The following is a 21,180-nucleotide window of genomic DNA, read 5'->3' on the forward strand; positions in this document are numbered from 1 at the left end:
TCACCTAAAGCTTTTGTGGAATTAGCCGTTTGCATTGGAGTCCTTTGTTTCCCATATGTTAAATGTGGGCGGCACCTCTTCCATCTGGCAGGGAAGCGGTGCAGATAAATGTGTCAGTCTGCCTGGAGCGGATCTTGCACGCCTCATGGTAACAGGAGGAGGAAATTAAGTTTTTCTTGAGACTGAAATAGTACACCAGGACCAAGGCTGGAATAAACAGTTAAGAATGAAGTGTGGGGTATGGTGAATACTGAAGGCAGGGCTCTGGTTTAAAAGAAAACCAACACACAATTCTCTTTGAAGACTGTTTTGTAATGGAGAGGTTAAGGAGGTGCTGAGCAAGTCCTGACTTGAGAGTGCTTGAATCATAGAATGGTTCGGGTTGGAAGGGACCTTAAAGATCACCTAGTTCCAACGCCTCCTTTGAAAATAAAACATCCTACATGCGGAGATCAGCAAAGCATCCGTGTGTCACGCAAGGCTGGGGGGTTGATTGTGGAGAACTTCCCACAACCTTGTCACCGGTTACTTGCGAGATCTGAATGGAGAAGCAGTGAGAGGGACGCACAGACGGCGGAGCTGCCAACAGAAGCTGCTGACCGCCGGCAGCACCGCTGAAGCGACATTAAACTCACAGCACAGCACCAACTGCTGCCTCGCAGGGGCACAACCGCGGGCCTTCTCCGCGGGCACCCGGCAGAGGCCTCCGGCGCTGGCCCTGCGGCCCCGCCACCGCGCTGACGGCTCACTTTCTGATAAAGTTAAAAAAATAGAACAATATTTCCTCAAAATAACGTTAAAATAGGACAAGAATCCGCGCACAGCGTTGCGTGTCAACCACCGGGACACACCACCACAGCGCCGGCCAGGCGCTGAAGTAACAGCAGCTCCCACAACCCCGCTCGAGGCGTGGCCTGGGAGGGGGCGTGGCTCCCGGCCCTCCTCCTGACGTCCGGCTCAGACAATGGGCGAGCTGGCCCTTCAGCACCGGAAGTGAATGTCTCGGGTTTCGTCGCACATTCCTCCGCGGCGGAAGGGGAGCTGGACCCGCCCTCCTTCCCCCCCCCGCGCCCCGCCGCGCCGCGGGGTGTGCGGAGGGGCGGCGGGCCGAGCGGCCTGGCTCTCGGATCCGTGGGAGGTGTGCCGCCGGGAGCGGCGAGGCCGGGAGGCGGCCGGCTCCTCAACGCTGCGAGCCGCCTCGCCGGCAGCGTGGCGGAGGGACTACTTTTTGGTTCGGAAGGCAACAGCTTCTCTGACTTCCGGGGGAGGGCTCATAGCGAGACGCGTAATTTCCGGCGAGCTGGAAAGGGAGTGAGAGGGGTTCGGCGCGGGGGGAGGCAGCCCGGGGGACGGGACCACAACATTCGGCACCGACTGCCTCCGCCGCCACTTCCCCCCTGCGGCCGTACCGCCTGGCAGCCGCCGCCGGAGGATGCGCCTCGGCCCTCGGCTCAGCCCCGCCGGCCGCCCCTGAGGGCCCCCCGGCCGCCCCTCTTCGCCCTGCCCCGCCGCGGCCCTCGGTGCGCTCCCCGCCCTCCCCCTGCGGCCATGTCGGGGGGCGGCGGGTCGCGCTATGCGGCCGAGTTTGTGCCCCCACCCGAGTGCCCCGTGTTTGAGCCCAGCTGGGAGGAGTTCAGCGACCCGCTCGGCTTCATCGGCCGCATCCGCGGCCTCGCCGAGAAAACCGGCATCTGCAAGATCCGGCCCCCCAAGGTACCGCCCGCCCGGGGTGGGGGCTGGGCCGGGAGCGCCGAGCGGGCCCCGGGTCTCGGAGGCGGAGCGGTGAGGGCCCAGGGAGCCCCTTCCCCCGCTCCTGGGTGCTCACTCGGGGCTTCGCGCGTCGCTTCCCGTAGGCCTTGGTGTCCGTGCCGGGGACACCGCGGAACCTGTAGAGGCTTTGATGTCAGGGATGGGTTTTGTAGTGGTTGCTTTGGAGCAGATGAGAAGCTGTCAGGACATGGTGGTGCTCTTCACGCTCTTTTTGCTTTAAAAAACCCCAACAAACCGACAGGCTACTTGTGAAAACTGCGAAGGCATTGTAGGTGAAATCAGGCCTTTGCTCCGAGAGGGGGGAGAGGGAGGAGAAGGTCTCTTTCTTTTAATGGATCGTTGTTTGTAAACGTAATCTTTAAACTGTTAATAGAAGTGCGGCCAACCTGTTTGTGCTGGGGAATTACGTTTGCGAATGTTTCTAACTAAACTTTAGAAGGTAGAATCTTAATCTCTCTGGTGGCTTGATCGTTATTTTATAATGCCTTGCCCTGTGACCTGGTAAACCATTTAGACCAGAACATCAAGCAATTTGGCAAAAGGTGGTTAGATTACTTAATGATTAAAGTACAAACGAACTTTAAATATAGCTGTAAATTAAGAGTTGAAAATACTGAGGGAGGAAAAAAACGTGAAAAGAAAGCATGTAACTGAGAACAACTTGGATACAGGGGTTACCGATTAGATTTCATGATCATCCTTCTCCTTCTGACCTGTCTGGGTTGCCAGAATCTGTTTAGTTGGTTTAATGACATGGTGAAAACTTGACCTCCAAGGGGCTGCCCTTTCTAAAATAAGCAGAATGGCTTAGGTTGAGAGGCCACGAGAAACTGATCCAGATCCTGCTCGTTGAGAATAACTAGAAGTTTCCTGGCTGTTGAACGTGTTTGTGTTTCTCCATGATTGCTTAGCTGTTTGCATTGCAGGGTTTTGCAGGATGCATGCGTCAGGTTGATTTGCAACCTGTACTAAGAACTAAATCAGACACTTTCTACTAACCTGAGTGATTTATTATCCTTTTCTATTATTAGAAGCTGTAAATATTTTACGACTGTGCTTGAGGTCTTTATATGCTGCAGCAGTGCAAATAATAAATATTTAGTGGGGCTTGTCCACCTGGAATGGGTGTCCTTACCCTGTTGTATTTACTGCCAGGCAGACAATCTACTACAACTTTCTAAAAAGCTGAATTATACTTGTTCTGATGTCGTAACACAGTTTTGATGGATGGGGCTGGGAGGCACTTGTGGTTGAACAGACTGCTGACTGTGTTGAGAAAGTCATTATTTAAGGCTGCGTTTCTGTTGACGAATTGGACTCCTGACTGGTCTTATCTTTATTGAAATGGCTGTAGACCAACGTGAAAGAAGCTAAATGTGTAATAATGTGCTTTATTTAGTGTTTGTTGCTGTTGACAGTGAGAATTTTACAATGTGCAAGATATATGGAACTCTTTTAAAAGTAAATAAATGACCAACAAGCTACAGAGATCTCTCGTATTTAAACTCAGTATGAGGTAATGCATACTGAAATGCTTTGAACTTTCTTTTCTTTTATATTTTTAATTCTCAGGATCTCTTTCTTTCGACTAAAATATTGTGGAAAGAACGTTATTTTAAAAGCACAAGAATGTCATAAAATTGGAAAATTATATCACCAGTTGTACAGAGAAACTAGGTTTCCTTTGGGCGTTTGTTTGCTCCGACATTGTTTGGGTCTTCTGTTTTGTGCATTTTTGGAGAAGTTTCTGGAAGCAATAAAATGTCTTTCTGTCTCTTGTTTAGGACTGGCAGCCTCCATTTGCATGTGAAGTACAAAGTTTTCGTTTCACTCCACGAATTCAGCGCCTGAATGAACTGGAGGTGAGCTTTTCCACTGTTGGTATAATTTTGTGTTTTCACTGAAAACAGTAGGTCTTGTTGCTTGAGATTTGCATCTTGGCAGGTTTCTGGATGGGGGAGTCTTTAGAAAGCCCTAGACCACATCAGTGTTTACACTTGGCAGTGGCACAGTTCATATAAAATAACTCTCCACGGCTTTGAGAAAAGCCTGGTTTTTATTTTATTACCCAAAATAACCACAAGAGTTTTTCATTCAGCTGGAAATGTCTAAAATGAATGCCAAGTACCATGTTGCATAGTAAGAACAGCCAGTGTCTAGCCTTCAGAGCTCCACAGGCAATGACTTTTTTTTCTTAAAATATTTACTGCCCTTCTGAAGCCTCTAGTTACCTTATGCTGCTTTAAAAATGCCTTTTAAGCCTTAAAATGAACTGATTTTTTAATAGGCTTCTTATAGCTGGTTAATTTTACAATTTAAAAATGTATGGAAGCTTTCTTGAAAGCAGAATGAGTTCCATTCTGTCCTGGTTTGTCCTTTTCTCTACCATATTTCTCAAAGCCTTGCTCTGTTCATATACCAAAACGTCATATATCATTTGGCTTGTAAATGGGTCTCCTTATGGAAAGTGATTTGAGTACTCCAAAAATACTCAAGGGAGGAGGCCCTTCTTCATGGTTAAGGCGTATACAAAACCTGTTTCTAACACTCCCCTTCCCTCCTGTGCATATTTTAATAATTGTTTTGTGTTTCTCTTGGGAGTGATTTTTTTTTTAAAAGTATGCATTTTGGTTTCAAAACAAGAAATTGTTAGGTAGAAGTTTAGTTTATAAGCTCTTAAATGCAGAGAGAAAAGCATAGATAATTTTGTGTTTGTAAAGATCTTTCTTTTTATCAGTATTTCTAGCTTTTTTTTTACATGACTAAAAAATACTTCACTTGCCAAGTTGCACTTTGAGAATGTAAACACTATAAAAACTTGTCATGTTTTTTTTCTCAGGACTGTAAGGCATTGTCACATTTGTTTTGGAACATACGCGTTTGTCTTCCTTTATTGATTGCAGGCAATGACAAGAGTGAAGCTGGACTTCTTGGATCAGTTAGCAAAATTTTGGGAGCTACAAGGGTCCAATTTAAAAATTCCTGTGGTGGAGAGAAAAATACTGGATCTCTATGGTCTGAGCAAGGTGAGTAAGCACTTGTAGGCCTTGGACAGGGACATCTTTTTTCATTCAAGCTCAAGAAGCCAAGCAACCAGGAGGGCTTGTTTTACAGCGTTAATCTCATTAATATGGAGATGAGATGAGAGAGTGGGGTTAAAAAAAATACAGTGAAAGAAAATTACTAAGTTGGATGGTTATGGCAGATGAGTCAAGAAGAATTAAATCAGTTGCCTTTGGTTGTATTCTATACAGCATGTGTTCATTACCTCGTATACTGCTTGAATGTACCTGATGTCAGCTGGCCACTTGCTTTTCAGTTCTCCTTTTTCACATATGGTAGAGCTGCAGGAGTTTGAGGTGTTTTTTGGGAAGGCAGCGATATACTTGTGTGCAGTTGAGCTCCTGACTTAGCAATTCTGTAACGAATTGTTGTAATTGCTCCTTCCTCTCTCCTACTGGAGGTTTTCCACATGACGTAAATATGCATTTTTGAGAATTTCATATGTCAGCTTCTGGAATAACTGTTTTAATTTCCAAAACAGGCTAGGCTTAAGGATGGCTAGAAATTAATACTACTAAAGTATATAGGCTAGTGCTTCTAGGTTAGAGTGTCAGTTTCCATTCCTCAAGGTAAATAAAAATGTAAAGATCTGAATGGATTTTATTTTTAAAGAAAGAAGTCAGTCTTTTGGACAGTCTGGAATGGCTGATAAAATGTCTTTTTCTTGTCTTAGGTGGATTGCTAGGATGTGCAGAATATGATAGTGGTAGTGGTAGTGAGAAATACCTGGGTCACTTTTATGAGCTGGAACATTTTAGTTAACTGCAGATAATGCTGGCCTAAGGTTATTTTAGTTACTTAGTGGCTTCTGTAGCCATTTCTCATATATAGATAATTTTTAAAACAAATTTTTTAACAAACATTTTGAAGATAAGTTGAAATTTAGGTTTAGAGTTTAATTTAAAATGTGTTTTTTTTTCTAGGACTTCGCTATAAATATGAGGAAAAATAATTATCAATAATATTCCTGTTTTATCAAAGTGTAGCTATCTCTGATTATAGGAGGAACAAGAAATAACTAATTTATCACTGCCACAATTGTAGATTTGAATTTACTTGAGTCTCAAAAGTAAACCATGAATTTCACTTCAGTAATAATATGTTTTTTCATTGAGGTTTCCAGCAGTCTGTGAAATATTAAGCATGAAATTTGGTCCTCCTGTGTAAAGAAATGAAACGCAAAACTACACTGTTGTAGAAATGCTGTTAGTCTTACAATAGTATAAATATGATCCATTTGGGTTTTAAGCTACTTGGCAGTGAAACTGTAAAGGGAATGGAAGCAGTGGAAATGTGGCCAGCGAGGAAGCAACTCATGCTGGCAAATGGTCTGTCGTTTTTCATTTTATGTTAGTTACATGTTAGCATTGATAGTTCTGTATATGAATTACTAGACTTAAACCAGTTGAAGTCAGGTGGAAAAACTGGACTGAATTAATGAGAAGTAAGTTCAGTTTCTCTTCTTTTTACGGTAGCGTCTCTTCCATCGAGGGTTTTGTGACAGCTTCTATAGCTCTGAAGTTGTGAGTTCCAACACTCCCTTCTGCCTGGGCTCTGTTAGAATGGGCTTCCCTTCTGGCCAGGCTTGTGTTTTGCATCAGAGTATAAGTCTGGTGAGAGTTAACTTTCCAGTTTTTTCTGATGGTGGGGTTTGTATTCTTTCCAACACGTCATGAGCCTTAACTGTTGGACTCTTCCTGTCTAGGACAGTACACAATTTACATTTACTAGGAAAATTGTCATGATAAATGTATTAACAAGTGCTTAGTTATGAAAGTACAAGCCCTTCAGGGGGAAAAGGCCCTAAATTCAGAATTCTGTCACTTTTTAATAGAACCTTTTAACATTTGGTTTAATTGATTCTTTGTTTATGCAAAGTGGTGAGCAGCTCAAAACCCTTAACTTTTTTATTTATGCGTTTCAGATTGTTGCCAGCAAAGGAGGCTTTGAAGTAGTCACTAAAGAGAAGAAGTGGTCTAAAGTGGCAAGTCGGCTTGGCTACCTGCCAGGGAAAGGCACAGGGTCGTTACTCAAGTCTCATTATGAAAGGATCTTATACCCCTATGAGCTCTTCCAGTCTGGGGTCAGCCTTATGGTGAGACACTTCTCTGTCACGGTATGAAGCGGGGACCCGAACTGCACATAGAATGTTACTTGTTGTTGCATAAGATTGCATAGGGTCTGTGCTTTTAGAAGTTTTAGCTGTGTAAACAAACACAGAACCACCCTCATACTTACCTGTGACAAATAGTGCTACAAGTTGTAACATGACATTGTGTAGTTATTTTCTGGTAGCCATTTCTTTATAGAACCCAATTGGGAAGAAGAACAAGGCAAAAGATATGATTGATTGGAAAGATGTCTTTCAGTAAGCTGGCAGTGGAGATACAGTGTCCTTATTTGAAAGCTGTGCGGTTTAATTGGCCTATTGTCCAAATGGCATGTGTAATACTGTGTGATTTCTCCCGTCGTGTTTCTTAGCAAACAGAAGGATTCACAGACCATAGAAGGATTAGCACTGCCTGATCAATCAACCCAGTGTCTTGTGCTCTGATCCTCTAGGGCATCCAGAAGCCAAACTTGGACCTTAAGGAAAAAGTGGAGGCTGAGGACCTCAGCTCAGATGCCCAGGCATCCCCAAAGCAAGCTTCAAGAATGAATGTTGTGCTGAAGAGAACCAGGCGTGTCAAATCCCAGGTACCCCTGCTACAGAGAATGCTAATTCCTTCCACCAGTGCAGCAGCACTGGCTGTGCAACAGCCTTTGTTTGGCTGTGGGAGTCTGCTCAAAAGCACCACCAGGAAGCAGTCTTCATTCAAATAGAATGCAGAGAAAAAAGCCTTTCTGAAGCCTGGTTTGCTTATGGTAGATGTACTGTTTATCTGAAAACTTTTGAAAGCTGCTTTTTGTTTATTAACAACTGGGCTAGGTACCTTGGTAGTGAATATATCTGTGGAAACTATAAACAGATAAAAAAAGCCTTTGTGAAGTAATGTTGAAGCTTCTGTTTATGCAAAGTTTAAGAAATTTTTTACAACTTTTTCAAATATGCCCTTTGGTTACATGAGTGGAAATATGTGTATAGATAAGTTTGTTAATTGTGGAAATTGCATTTGGGACTGATTATCTCAAGCTGGACAGACTCATTTTCTGAAGAAATGAAACAGATGTGTGGGGAGATGGTCCGTGATGGCTGGAACTGTATGGGATTTCCAAAGTTTTCCTACTGAAAAGCAATTTCTTCTCTTCTGGATTAGTGATGTTATAGGAACTTCTGGTGTTCTAGGTGATACGAAATCCTGGGAGTATCCCCCAGTAAATCTCAATTTAAACTGAATCACTACCACTTTTAATCCGTATCATTAGAGATAATCTTGGAGGCTTGTCCTGATGGCTCCATTGCTTCTATTGCACTATTTAAAGCAGGCTTTCACCTTTTGACAAAGATATCTATTGCAGACAGCATCCGAAGGCTCTTCACATGAGGTCTAGTGGCTCCCTGCTTGGCGCCTCAGGAGAACATGGACAAAAGCTGGATTTATATGCAACAAACCTACTACTTCCCTCATGCCACTCTAGACTTCAAGCACCTGTTGTGGTTTAGACGCAGCTGGTATCTCAGCACCACATGGCTGTTCGCTCACTCCCTTCCCCTTTCTGGGTGGGATAGGGAGGAGAATCAAAAGAATGTAAACCCCATGGGTTGAAATAAGAACAGTCCAGTAACTAAATCTAATGCTACTACTACTAAGGGAAATAACAGAGGGAGAGAAAAAACTAAAGGTAAAAGGGGAAAGGAAAAAACCCAATAAACACAAGTGATGCACAATACGGTTGCTCACCCGCCAACTGATATCCATCCCGACCCGAGCAGTAACCTGGGCCTTCTGGGTGACTCTCCCTGGTTTATATACTGGGCATGACGTGCTGTGGTATGGAATACCCCTTTGGCTAGTTTGGGTCAGGTGTCTTGTTTCTGCTTTCTCCCGGCTTCCCCTCCTCCCTGGCAGAGCATGAGACTGAGAGTCCTTGATCACGGTAAGCGCTACTTAGCAACAGCTAAAACATTGCTGTGTTATCAGCATCGTTCTCAGACTTAAGCCAAAGCAGAGCGCTGTACCAGCTGCTAGGAAGGAGAAAAATAACTTACAGCTGAACCCAGAACAGCACCACAAAGTTTTTCCAAATGCTCTTAAACTGTTGTTTGTTTGTTTGTTTTTCAGATGCATCATTCTTGTTGCTGAGATGTTTGAGTATCCCTTATGAACATTGATCTTTTTCTCTGATGTGATGATTGATTTAGACAAAATTATTATTTTAGTCTCATCTTACTGAAGCTGAATTGCTGTTGTTTATTGTAGCCATATAACAATGCATCACACAAGCAGTCCCAGGCTGTGATCTTAGAAGATCTCTTGAATAATACATTGTTAGTGAGCTATCCAGAAAACCTGAGAACACTGCAGGAACTGCAGCAGTCATTTGTTATGTGGAATTATGTTTTGGATTTGGATGAATCTTATGTGAAAATGCCAGTATGACCTTTTTCTCATCAGTGGTATGAAAGTATCACTACGTCATTAAGATCCTGTGGGATCTTTCCTCCTGCTGATTTCAATAGAATGATGGTACTTCTCATTTCTCCTTGTTGGAAAAATGATTCTGTGGTGATCCTGGCACAATATAGCTGCTTTATTTCATTTAAAGGGGCTGTATTTCAGAAATGAGAGGATTTTACTTGGATCATCAGCAGAAAGTAAAAATATATGTATATATTTAAATGCCTTTTATTAGGCCTGTAGCTTTGCTGTCGTTTAAGCATTACAGTTATTAAAGTGGCTGAAATGAATTCTTTAATACAGGAAAAACTCAACCTACTTGCCTAGCCAGGGAAAGTATATTTTGGCTGTGTTGGAAGCTATGTCTAAGTCTCTTAAGTCAACTCTGGAACTGTACTTAGAAACAGATTTGTCCGCAGTGGCCCCAAATGGTAGAAGTGTAAATATCTGGGGAATGCTGAGAAATTGTTCCAGATTTCAGTGCACCTCCTTATTGTAGACAAGACTGTTTATTGTTGGAAATGCGTACCTGGAATTGTACCAGAGATTGTCTAGCTAGTCTGTAGAGAACAGTAATGTAAAGACCTGCTAAATAAATGTCATTCTGCTCTAGCTGAAACATCTGAAAGGTTTGTGTGTAGTGTGCTGGGTAGTCTAGTGCCTGGGTAGTACTGAGCATGGATACCTACACTGGCCTCTGCATCTCGGTAGGTTTTTTTTTCCCAAGTACCAGAAGTACTTTTCCCAAAACATTCTTACCTAGGAATGGGTGGAGAGGAAGAAGGCCTAAAGATAGTAATCAGAAATTACTGAAATAGGCAGAGATCCTCAGCAGCAGAAGGGGCTGGCAGACTTTTCAAGAGCAAATTTTTTGATTTCGAGAGGAAGTGAAAAATGAAGGAAAACAGGGAATGAGAATTCTCCTTTGAAATATGGCTTAGGAATCCTTGGATCCTACAATTAAATGTCAGTTGGATTGTCTGAATAGGAAGAGGATAATTTGCTGATGAGAGATTCTGCTCAAAAATAAACAATGCTTTATTCTCTTTCTCTTTTCTGTGAAGAAAGCTAGCACAAATAAAAAATGGAGAAGAGCAACTGAATTACTAAAGGCTGGTAAAGAAGAGGACAACAAAAAGTAGTATGAATTCAGATTAGGAAAACAATATCTTTAAGGAAAAGTTAAATTTGAGCGAATATGTCTTAGAAAAAAGTAGTATATCTTCATAGATGATCTGTTAGGGTGTATTTTAACTGGCAAGGGATTTGTCTAACGAGGTTACATCATGGTCATTTCTGCTAGAGAAATGCAGTACTGGAACAAGAAGACAATGAAGTGCTTTCGTTTCAAAGTATCTTTACATCCAGAGAGTTTTCTGAGAAAGAAAACCCAATTCTAAGTAGCATTATCTGCTTTCTGGTTTCGGTTACAATGACAGAATTAATAAAATGAAGTTCCTTTTTTTTTTTTTTTTTTTTTTTAATATGAAAGATTTACTTCAGTGGAAATAATCATATGAAATTAAATAACTCTGGGATGTGCTGACAAATGCCCCAGACATGTAAATATTTTGATTCTTGGTTGTAAGTATTCAGGTCTTGCGCATTGCGGGTGGAGAGGTGGGTATGCAAGTGTTTCAAAGTTGATGAAGGTAGGACAACAGTAAAAGTGTGTGAATGCCATGTAACTGCATCATGTTATTTGGATTCGCCAATATAGAAAAGCCTTTGGGTTGTATTTCTTGTTGGGAAGGTAAAAGAAACAAAATTAACTCTGAATCCCTCAGGACAAAGAGGAGCCGAGAATAGAATCACATTTAATCATTTTGCACATATGGAAAAATATAATGCAAAAGTGTGATGAAGTTTTCTGTTGTTAGCAATGAGAAAATGGCAAGGAATCCAAGATTCCTGCTTCCATGTGCTCACAGTTTTGAGTTTGGTGGTTTTGTACAGTCTTAAAGGACACTGCAGAAAGACTACTCATGAAGGCTTCTGAATGCTTTTGGTATCCACACCCTAAATTATCAATTCACAGAGTTCATAGGAATCTGATTTTTTTTTAAAAAACATTTCCATTTGAACGTGCAACCTGTTCGCTTTGAAAACTGTAGCTTTTTCTACCTGAGCATGAATGGATTGCATCCACTGAAGTGAAATCCAAGTAAATCTGGGCAGTGCAGTTAAGAAAATGTATTTAGGTACTGCATTTTTAATCAAAGCTTTAAAACTAGAGAGAGGTTATTGCATGTTAATAATTTACTCTTAGTAAATTTGATAATAAAATTATTTTTCAGGTATCATTGAGAAAATTGTCTTAGGTCACAATAGCAGGAGAGAGAAATTGTGGAGATTGTTAATAAATGTTGTTGAAATGGTGGAAAATTGTACTGTGCTGAGAAATGTAATGTGGGTTGATTCCGTCAGGTTCTATTAGTTGAGAGAATGGATAAGCTGTTAATGAATTTCATGTGGGAACTGAGGGACTATGAAGTCTCCAGGTGGTAGGCTTGCTTGTACAGGAAAAATGTCGTTTTTTCCTTATGGCTTATTAGTCAAACAGAGAGGAATTTGTGAGAAAAATTTGCCACTTAGCGTGCCATTTCAGAGTGGGCTTACAAAGTTGGTAACATATAGCTAAAGAGAAAATAACTTATAGCAACAGAGAATTCATAAATGCTCAAAATTAGAATACAGGCAATAATGAGTTTGGAAAGATGCCACTTAGCATACTGCATACACATTTCAGTGGGAACAAGGGCTCTAAATATCGCTGAAAATTCCTTAGAGTAATAATGTCTAGGAAATGATATCTCTTTCAACGTGTTCAAGAAGCAAGAAAACCAACTGATTTAGGCTGAATAAATGGAAAGCATCTTATTTCTTTCAGCTTTATTGCAAATGCATTTGATGTTATTTTAAACACTTTTTTTGAAGAGTTCTTTTGTTGATTAAAAACTGTGAAAGCATGTCACCCCAAGGGAGCTTGTTTCATGCATATCTCATGCCATATCTCAGTGGAAAATAATAGATGAAGCATCATTGGGAAATTACTTGAAGAGTAACCTCCTTAGAATTAAATACCAGCTTTCAAAATTGATAGATTTGCTGCGATCTTTTAAGATTGTGAATGATGACAGTTTAGTAGCCTCTGGGGGTTGGACTAGATGATCTCCAGAGGTCCCTTCCAACCCTAAGAATTCGATAATTCTATACCAGGTTAGAAGGGATTTTCAAAGTATGAGGAGGCAACATAAAAATGCCAAGGTGATTGCATTGCAGATAAAAACAGAATGTGCAGGTTCTTTTTGTTGTTAGGTTAGTGGCAGTGATGTGCAAAACCGAGGTAGATCAGCAGTGGGAAACAGGAAGAAGTTCAGTTGAACAGAACACTTGAGGAAACAATACTGGCAGTGCCTTGGAGTTGTCACTTAATGGGTCTTTTCACCTCTGTTTCTGAGGTTTCAAGGGCAGCGTGAGTAGCTGCAATCTCAGGGTTGTACTTGTTTCATCATAAATAAACCCAGGAGTATCCTAGCTTAAGGAAGTGGGTTGATACTCATTAGTGTCATGTGTTCATGCAAGGGAGCAGATAAAAAAAATCCTGTTGAAACAGTGTATGTGTTAATATCCAAGCATTCCACTGAATCACGATGATTTTGGAAAATACTGCTGTGGCATTCTTACTTATTTTCTGCTAAATATCAAACCTAGTTCTCTATTTGCTACATAGGTGACTTCCTGTAGTTTGGTACTAAATGGAAAATAATTTGAAATGTTGAGACAAAAATGCTGTCTTTTATTCCATTTGCATTTGTTGATTTGCTTTAGGAACAGAAAATCATGTCTTCATGCCTCTGTTTCCTTTCTTTTGATGAGCAGATGTTGTGGGAGAGTGGAATAGAAACGAATTATGGAGACTCATAGGGGAGAGATACTGATGGTTTGTGCTGATGTGGTCTTGTTTTTACTTTTAGGCGGAGACAGGAGAAATGAGTAGAAATACTGAACTAAAGAAGCTGCAGATCTTTGGAGCTGGACCTAAGATGATGGGACTGGCATTGGGGGCAAAGGATAAAGAGGGTAATTAAGTCTTGGGCTCATCGCTGTGTAAAGTCACGAGGCTGTTAAACCTTTCTGAATGTATCTAGAGACAATGTTAAGAAGTAAGCAAATCATTATAACTAGAAAAAGAAATCTAAGTATTGTAGGATTTCATTCATGAGAAAGATTTACAGAGTGCTTCCTGTAACTTGGCATAGTTTCAGCTCTTTATGTATTGTATAGTAACAATAACAATTAAGCAGCTGTTGCATGAACTGAATGACTGGAAGGGAAAACAGGATTTGACAGTACTGAAGCTGATCCTGCCAGCGAAGTGCACAAATTGAATGTAATTCACTTTGTTTTGTGAGGCATTTGGGATGATCTGTGAGGATAAGCAAAATGTGTTTTCCTAATCCCTGTTGATTTTAGATTGGCCAGGTTCAACAAGGCAATTTCGCTTTCTTTGGACTGTCAGGTAGTTTCTGATATGAAAGGCAGGGTACCAGGCTAAGTGTCTGTGTTGTTTTTGCAAGTTAAGTGTGTCTTGATGTGATACTAATAAAATTTAACTTAATTTTACTTCAAGATGAGGTGACACGGAGACGCAAGGGAACCAGATCAGAAGCATTTGGAATGCAGATGAGGCAACGCAAAGGAACTCTTTCTGTGAACTTCGTAAGTTTGATTCCTTTGCTGTGATTTCTGAAGAGAAATTCATTGATTTACTAAGATTTTTTTATTAATTCTAATACACACACCCCCCCAGATAGATGAATGCATGGACAGTACAGCAGATCATACTGTTATGGGAAGAACGAATAGTATAATCTATGCTCTAGGTTTCTGTTTTAATCTTTCGGACAAGGAAGGATGTTGCAACATGAAGGTGCTTGCTGATCATGGGTTTGAGGGCTTGTTTTGCCACACACTTCTTGCATGCCTTCAGTGGCTTACTTTCTACGAGCTCCCCTTTATAGAACAATTATGATACTATTTCTCTTCCTTAAAAGATATTTTGAAGTGCTCCAGTACTTCAGGAATTTGAATTTCAGCAATTCCAGCTTTCATGTCTTTTCTGTTTTGTTTTTAAACTAGTCAATGCAAAAGAAACCCCTAAGGGGAAAAATTAAATGTCTCTAATGGTTGACCACGGAAAAGTAGTATATAGTTGTCCTTTTCTTTCGTAACACATGACTTTCTATTTTTCAACCGTGAATGAAGATGTATGCTTTTAATGTCTTGAGAATTAGACTCTTCACTAATAGCTCAGCTCTTTTGTTTTTTCCTTAACCTGAGAACACTTACACGAGCTTATTTTAAATTTCAACCATAGAAGGCCAAGGCAACCAAAAGTCTCTAGTAATCATATTTTCATATGTGGAAATGCTTCCCTGAAGGGAAAAAATATGGGAGAAGTTGTATGTTTAAAAAAAACAGATCATTGTGCCATTGCAGCTAAGTTAGAATGTGTGACATGAATTTTAATTGTGCTACTACTGCTGAGTATATGGTGTTCCTAGGCTGTGTAAGTGTTGTGACCATTTTGTTCAAGCATGCTTTAAAGTATTTTGTCTAGTCTCAGTTTCTCTGTAGAAAACTGTATTTGTTTATTGTTTTCAGCTACTCCTATTTACAAGAGAAAAGGAAAATACTGTAACAACAGAACTGCTGGTTTGGAACTGCATTGCTGTAGCTGTAATTTTGTAAAATTCTGTGACTTAGTACTGTTTGGTTCCACGTATATTTTTATACTTGGGTGAGAGATCTTCAAGGAAAGCAGTCTTTGAAGTGCACATGTGATACATTAACCTTATATAACTTTTAAAAACTACTGCGGTGCAGTTTTGTTTATACTTCTCCGTCATTCATTTATCTTTTTGTGAAATGCTGACTGTGAAATAAAATACACCTGTTTCTTTTTATCCCCTCCCCCCTTGATACATATAGTTATGTGTCATCATAGTCTTGCTCTGATTTGTGACATGGTTGGGAGGCTTATTTGTGGTTATTGTGTGAGCACCAATCTGCTTTTGGTGAATATATTTCAATGCAGTCTTTGTAATTGACAAATCATCCCTTGGTCTAATATAAAGATTGCATATGTTAATACGAATTTGGAGAGAAAAAGGTGTTATCAGTGATTGATAGGTAACTAATGAGTATCATAGAATAGCCTCCTCTTACAATTGTCATTTTTAATGCATGTTTAATTTTGGGGAGAGGACCTGGAAGTATATGTTAAGATACTCTTCCTACCTTTTATATACTTGCAACAAAAGCAACTAGTTTGGTGGTTTAGACATGATATTCCATGAAGGTGAGTGTGTGAATTTTTTTTTAAAGCGGAAAGTGATATGTCTCTTAATAAAACTGCATTATTGTTTAACATTGTTTCTTAAGAAACTTGAGCAATGTTCTTCAAAAGTATATTATTGCATAGCTAGGAAGTTGCATTCTTAACTAGGCTATGTAACTAACATGGGGTCGACATCAGGTATTTAACACTACTGTGTTAACCTAATCAGCTTAAAAGCACATGGTTTTATGACATCTTGATGAAAAAACCAGACCCCAAAGCAACCACCGTACTGCTTCTGATGTTATTTTGAGCTACACAGGAGGAAATAAGCATAGGCTGAGTTGCCCAGTGACTGATGGGAATAGTAGCAGAATTCGGAGCAAGTGTTATTAATGAAGTTCATGTTGTTAGTAATAATTTATACAGAAGATAATTTTTTAGCTGTGATACAGTAATACAAGGTTCATTCATTTAGACTGTTACAGATCTTCAGTACTATGTTTAATTAAAAGTCCTTTGGACAATACAGGAAGCAACAGCAAAGAAAATCTGTAACATGCTGATAGGGTTTTCTTTGGTCCTTGAGAATATCCCCCAGTCAATGTTACTGAGAGGTTATCTTGGACAGACACCTGCGAAAATTGTTTGCTGTTGTATTGGGATTAATACTTATTCCTTATCGTGTGGAGTCTTTATCCTTCATTTTGGAGAAAAAAGAGAGAAGTTGGTACGTTTATGTGCAGGTTTCCTTCTCTTCCCCTTGGATTTCTAGATGGAACTCTCTGGGTTTGTGGGTTTTGTTATCTCTTCTTTTCCATTGCAAAGATAATCACTGTACTGTGGCAAGTGATGACATGTATGTTTCCGAAAAAGGTTTTGGAGATTTTTCTCAGCCATATGCTCTTTGTAAGGATGTAGTTTGAATTATTTTCCATGATAGAGGCCCAACGAGAGGGAGTTCTAAAAACTGTAACCTTCTCTTTTTTGAATAACATAAATGACATGCTACTTTTAGTATTATAGAAAGCAAGTGAACTGGGTAGTTACTTTGTAGCACCCGAAGTCTCTCTGCTCCCAGGTATTACTGCTTTGTGAAATTAAAGCATAATTGCTCATTATCAATGATCCTCAAAAACCAGAGGAGACTCCATTGATGTTCATATATTGAACTTGAGGATTACATCTTTTGTTCCTTAGTTTAAGGAAGGCTGGTTCTGGATGAGGAAAGTTTTTGTAACTTTTTTTTTTTGTTTTCTGTTTTTTCTTCTTTCTCCACAGGTTGATCTGTATGTTTGCTTATTCTGTGGCAGAGGAAATAATGAGGACAAACTGCTACTGTGTGATGGATGTGATGATAGCTATCACACTTTTTGCTTGATTCCTCCTCTACCTGATGTACCCAAGGGTGACTGGAGGTGTCCAAAGTGTGTTGCTGAGGTACAGTTCAAGATCTATTCAAGCTTTGTGTGTATACTTGTGTTCCTGGAAAGATCAGAAGAGCAGTTGAGCTCAGTGCCATTCCATCTGGGTAGAAGCTGTAGTTTTGTTTGGCATATTGTCAAGATGAGCTGTGCATCTCCAGATGTTCTTGGTTGGTGAGCTGTAAGGAGAGAGAAATGTTCCTTCTGGAGCTTGGACATAACCTTTGTTTATTATATGGCCATGTGACAGCTAAAACTTTGGTCTTTGTATATTAAGAGCTAAAACTCAATTCGATAAGCTGGTAGTGGGAAATCAGGGTGAGAAGTAGGGTGGTGGTAGGTGTTTCAGCATAACAAAGAGACATTTGGAAAACTATGAAAGTATGTAATTTGGTCACAACAGGGAGATTTGATTATTGATAAGTCATTATGGTGGTGTTCAAAATAGCTGGTAGTAGGAAGTGAAGGAACCAATTTAAAAATTTGCAGCTGTTTTAGTTTTGGTTTAGACAAAAAAAGGTACTGAGGCTCTGAAAGTGGGAAGTAGTTATAAAAAGGAGGAGCTACCAACTTCCAAGAGATGACTGATCAACAGCCTAAAGGCATCAAAACATCATTTGATTGCCTTTATTTTTCAAGCTCAGGAAATGGGTAGATGAAGGATTCAGAGGAAAAAAGCTTACTGTTTCTGAAGCTGTAATTTTTGTGACTAGCTTAAAGTTTTTAGATGGTGTTTTTACAAAAGGAGCAGTTGCACATGTGTATATGCCCATTTTCCCCCCCAACCTTCCCAGCTGTGGGCTTCTGCTGTTTTCTTTATGGCGGTGTATGAATAGTTGTGCAGCCACATAATGAGGTGCATCAGCTCACTGTTCTCTAATGCTTCACCAAGAGAGGCTAGGGTGTCAGATGAACTCAGGCAAATGCTGTTGTGAGAGACATGGAAATACATAGTTACAGGCAAGGGAAAAGATGCAACCTAACCCTTTGGGCTGCTGCTCACAGAGTGGATTAAGCTGCTTGTTTATTGTTCCCTTAAGAGAGCGCAATAAGGGAGTGTTAGCAAACTACAGCAATCCAATGTGGAGTTAATTTAGAGAATATAGTAGTAAATATAGTGACTGCAGTGGTTTAGGAATGTGGAAACTTGCAAGGAATTTCACTACTGCTATTGCTAATAAAACCAGGGATGCATTGTTCCCAAGGAAAAAATATGCATGTAAGGACAAAATCAGGAAAGTTAAAGTGCCAAATAAGTTATTACTATCAAATGATACAGGAAGTACTTGAAAAATTCTGGAAATACATTGAAAGTAAGAGGAAGAAGGGAAAAAACATAGCTAAATTATGTAATGGAGAGAAAGCAAATAACAGCAGAAAGATGTTTGACATTAAGTGGTACTTTTTGCCTGAGTTTTTACTTTAAATGTTAATTGTACACAGATGCTTAATGTAATGTTAACAGCAGGGTGCTGGAACAGAAGCTAGGAAGAATAGAGTAAGGGATCTTTATGTGTATTCAGGTCAACAGTGTTCGGCAGTGTTTACCGATGTTGTAGATTCCCTGTTGCAGCCACCATTTAAGAACTGCTTTGATAAATGTTGGGCGTAGTCTAGGGATATTTTCTCTAGAAGAAAAAGAAACTACTGATCTCCTGAATTCCTTTCTAGTCCTTTCAGTTTGTTTATGACTGAACAGCTGGCTATCAGATCGTTCTATGTCATGTTTGTGTTCAAATATATTTTGTATATAAACATTGTGTCAGATACAAAGAGGCTGAAAAGGACACTGTAGAAGTGGGTGGGGAGATTAGCTGAAATGTGAACTAGTATTTTTTATGCTCTTGGGATGAATGGGGTTAGAACAGTGGAAGACTTGGAGATTTTCTGTCAGATGGACCATGTCTGCTGTTAGCTGTGTTGCATTGTTTTAATTTCCTTCTTCCTCTTTCCTTCTATGTACTTTCACAACACCAAATCCGTTGACGATTTGCTGCCTTGATAAGACTGAAGCACTTGCAGGGTTTGTTCCTGTACAGTTATTCTGCAGGTGCTTGAATCCAGTGTGTCTAAGAAATGTTTTATGGCTGTCTTAGCATCTTGTGCTCTGTCTTACTCTGTGGCTGCCAGTGGTAGATGATGAAATTTAGTTTTGGACAGGAAAGCAGAAGTGTGTAGCATTGGGGCTTACCATGTTAGATTAGCTTCTGTACCATTAATTTTGTTCTGTTTCCGTTGTGGTAGGACTTCCTCAGCTGAGAAAGGCACTCAAAACTGATAGCTTATTGTGTTTGGTAAGGACTCAGATGAACACTAGATTTATTTTTTGCTAAAAATGTAACTGTATCATCATCTGCTGCAGGGAACAATATTTTCATGTTCTGTCTCCCAGGAATGCAACAAACCCCGTGAAGCCTTTGGATTTGAACAAGCTGTCAGGGAATATACTCTCCAGAGCTTTGGTGAAATGGCTGATAACTTCAAGTCTGATTATTTCAACATGCCGGTCCATGTGAGTTTCAACTTTTGTTGTGATTCCTTGTAGGGGAAAAAGAGTGTTCAGCTGATCCTGGATTTTTGCTTTGTTTAAAGAGGCACCATAAGCTTCAAACATGTAAACAAATCATTTAGCTTTTTGGCATCTGGTCTCATTTTAACTTCATTTTACTCTTTTCTTGTGATGGATAGATATCTTATTGCTTGTTAGGGTAAATGTTATCGGCCATACTCTAGTTAAGTTCTTGCCCTTTTTGATTCATTGAACCAATTATCTTGTTCTTGTTTGGCAAAGGGGTCTTTCTGCTGCCCTTCCTGTGGCTTTTGTCTTGGTTTAGTTTGTTCAGAGGATAAATCATTGTTTTCCTCCCTGTTACAGTGTTTTCTTGTAGGCAAGTCAATAGGCTGAGTCTGTCTGATAATAATGGGGTCATTTTTTGTCCTGCATCTCGGCAGCATTTTTAAAATTAGTGTTTCTGCTTTGGCACACTTCCATGAATGCACTGTCCTGTAAACTACATGCAGCACCAAGCTCCTTCTCCTCTCAGGGTTCTTTGGTAATACTTGCTAAAGCTTCTACCTTTTAAGGAGTGCAGTTTATGATACAACTTTGGGACACAGCAAAATGAGGAACAAAGCTTATTTTACAAATACATTTCATAAATGCATATAATAAGAAAGAATTGTAATGAGCTATATGAAGACTACACTCTTGAACACAATTCTTTATCTGAATTTCCTTCCTGTTAGTCAGAAGTTCTGGTCATTATCTTCTGAAATAGTTTGGAATTTGCATGCTGTTCATTCCATTTGCTGCTTAGCTTCTGCTGGCTGTCTCCTTCACCCCTTCTTTGTAGCTGTACTTCTGGTAAACCCATAAACCCATCTTCTTCTTTTGTTCATGCCATCTCTTATGGTGTGGCATCCTATTTCTGTTACATTGCAGCCACTACTAAGGAATACCAACCAAACCCTATGACTTTGAAAAGGTGGAGAGTAGAGAGGGAGTGGCTGTGAGATTCATGGAGGATGTATTGCTTGAATGATAACTTTTATGGGTCTTACCTGTGCATCCCCTAACATCTTTTCTGCTTTTAGATGGTTCCCACTGAGCTCGTAGAAAAAGAATTCTGGCGATTGGTGAGCAGCATAGAAGAAGATGTCATTGTGGAATATGGGGCTGATATCTCATCCAAGGACTTTGGAAGTGGCTTCCCAGTGAAGGATGGCCGACGAAAGCTGATGCCAGAGGAGGAGGTGAGGAACAGGATATGTAAACTGACCCCATTCTTTGCTCTGCATAAGATTTCACATTAAGAATTTAGGTCAGAAATCAGCGTGGATTTTTTTTCTCACGAAGAAGTGCTTAAGGCTTTTGCATGCACTTAACATTCCTGTTGAGCACGGCATTAATCTGATATGTTAAGTTCTTTTCCAGATCTGGTTGTTGATAGCTAAGCTGCTTTTCATGATTTAAGTCACACCTGGTTTGTATCACTTAATCTCAGCAGGCAAAATGTGCAAG

The 21,180-nt window shown here is 40.3% G+C and overlaps 1 protein-coding gene across 3 annotated transcripts in view; it reads left to right on the forward strand.

Annotated features, from left to right (window-relative positions):
• Window positions 1-1,133: 1,133 nt before the first annotated feature.
• KDM5A (lysine demethylase 5A) overlaps window positions 1,134-21,180 on the forward strand; it is a 48,653-nt gene continuing 28,606 nt past the window's right edge. The window contains exons 1-10 of one of the 3 annotated variants that reach the window (XM_030478291.1): window positions 1,134-1,713; window positions 3,555-3,632; window positions 4,674-4,796; window positions 6,758-6,928; window positions 7,396-7,530; window positions 13,370-13,475; window positions 14,026-14,114; window positions 17,017-17,175; window positions 19,552-19,671; window positions 20,754-20,912. In XM_030478291.1, the coding sequence (XP_030334151.1) occupies window positions 1,549-1,713; window positions 3,555-3,632; window positions 4,674-4,796; window positions 6,758-6,928; window positions 7,396-7,530; window positions 13,370-13,475; window positions 14,026-14,114; window positions 17,017-17,175; window positions 19,552-19,671; window positions 20,754-20,912 (1,305 nt within the window). In that variant the 5' untranslated portion in view covers window positions 1,134-1,548. Of the gene's footprint in view, window positions 1,714-3,554; window positions 3,633-4,673; window positions 4,797-6,369; window positions 6,447-6,757; window positions 6,929-7,395; window positions 7,531-13,369; window positions 13,476-14,025; window positions 14,115-17,016; window positions 17,176-19,551; window positions 19,672-20,753; window positions 20,913-21,180 lie in introns of those variants that run through there. The other 2 variants (XM_030478290.1, XM_030478292.1) reach the window with 2 other exon arrangements.

The sequence above is a fragment of the Strigops habroptila genome, chromosome 3, assembly GCF_004027225.2.
Source record: "Strigops habroptila isolate Jane chromosome 3, bStrHab1.2.pri, whole genome shotgun sequence".
Taxonomy (NCBI): domain Eukaryota; kingdom Metazoa; phylum Chordata; class Aves; order Psittaciformes; family Psittacidae; genus Strigops; species Strigops habroptila.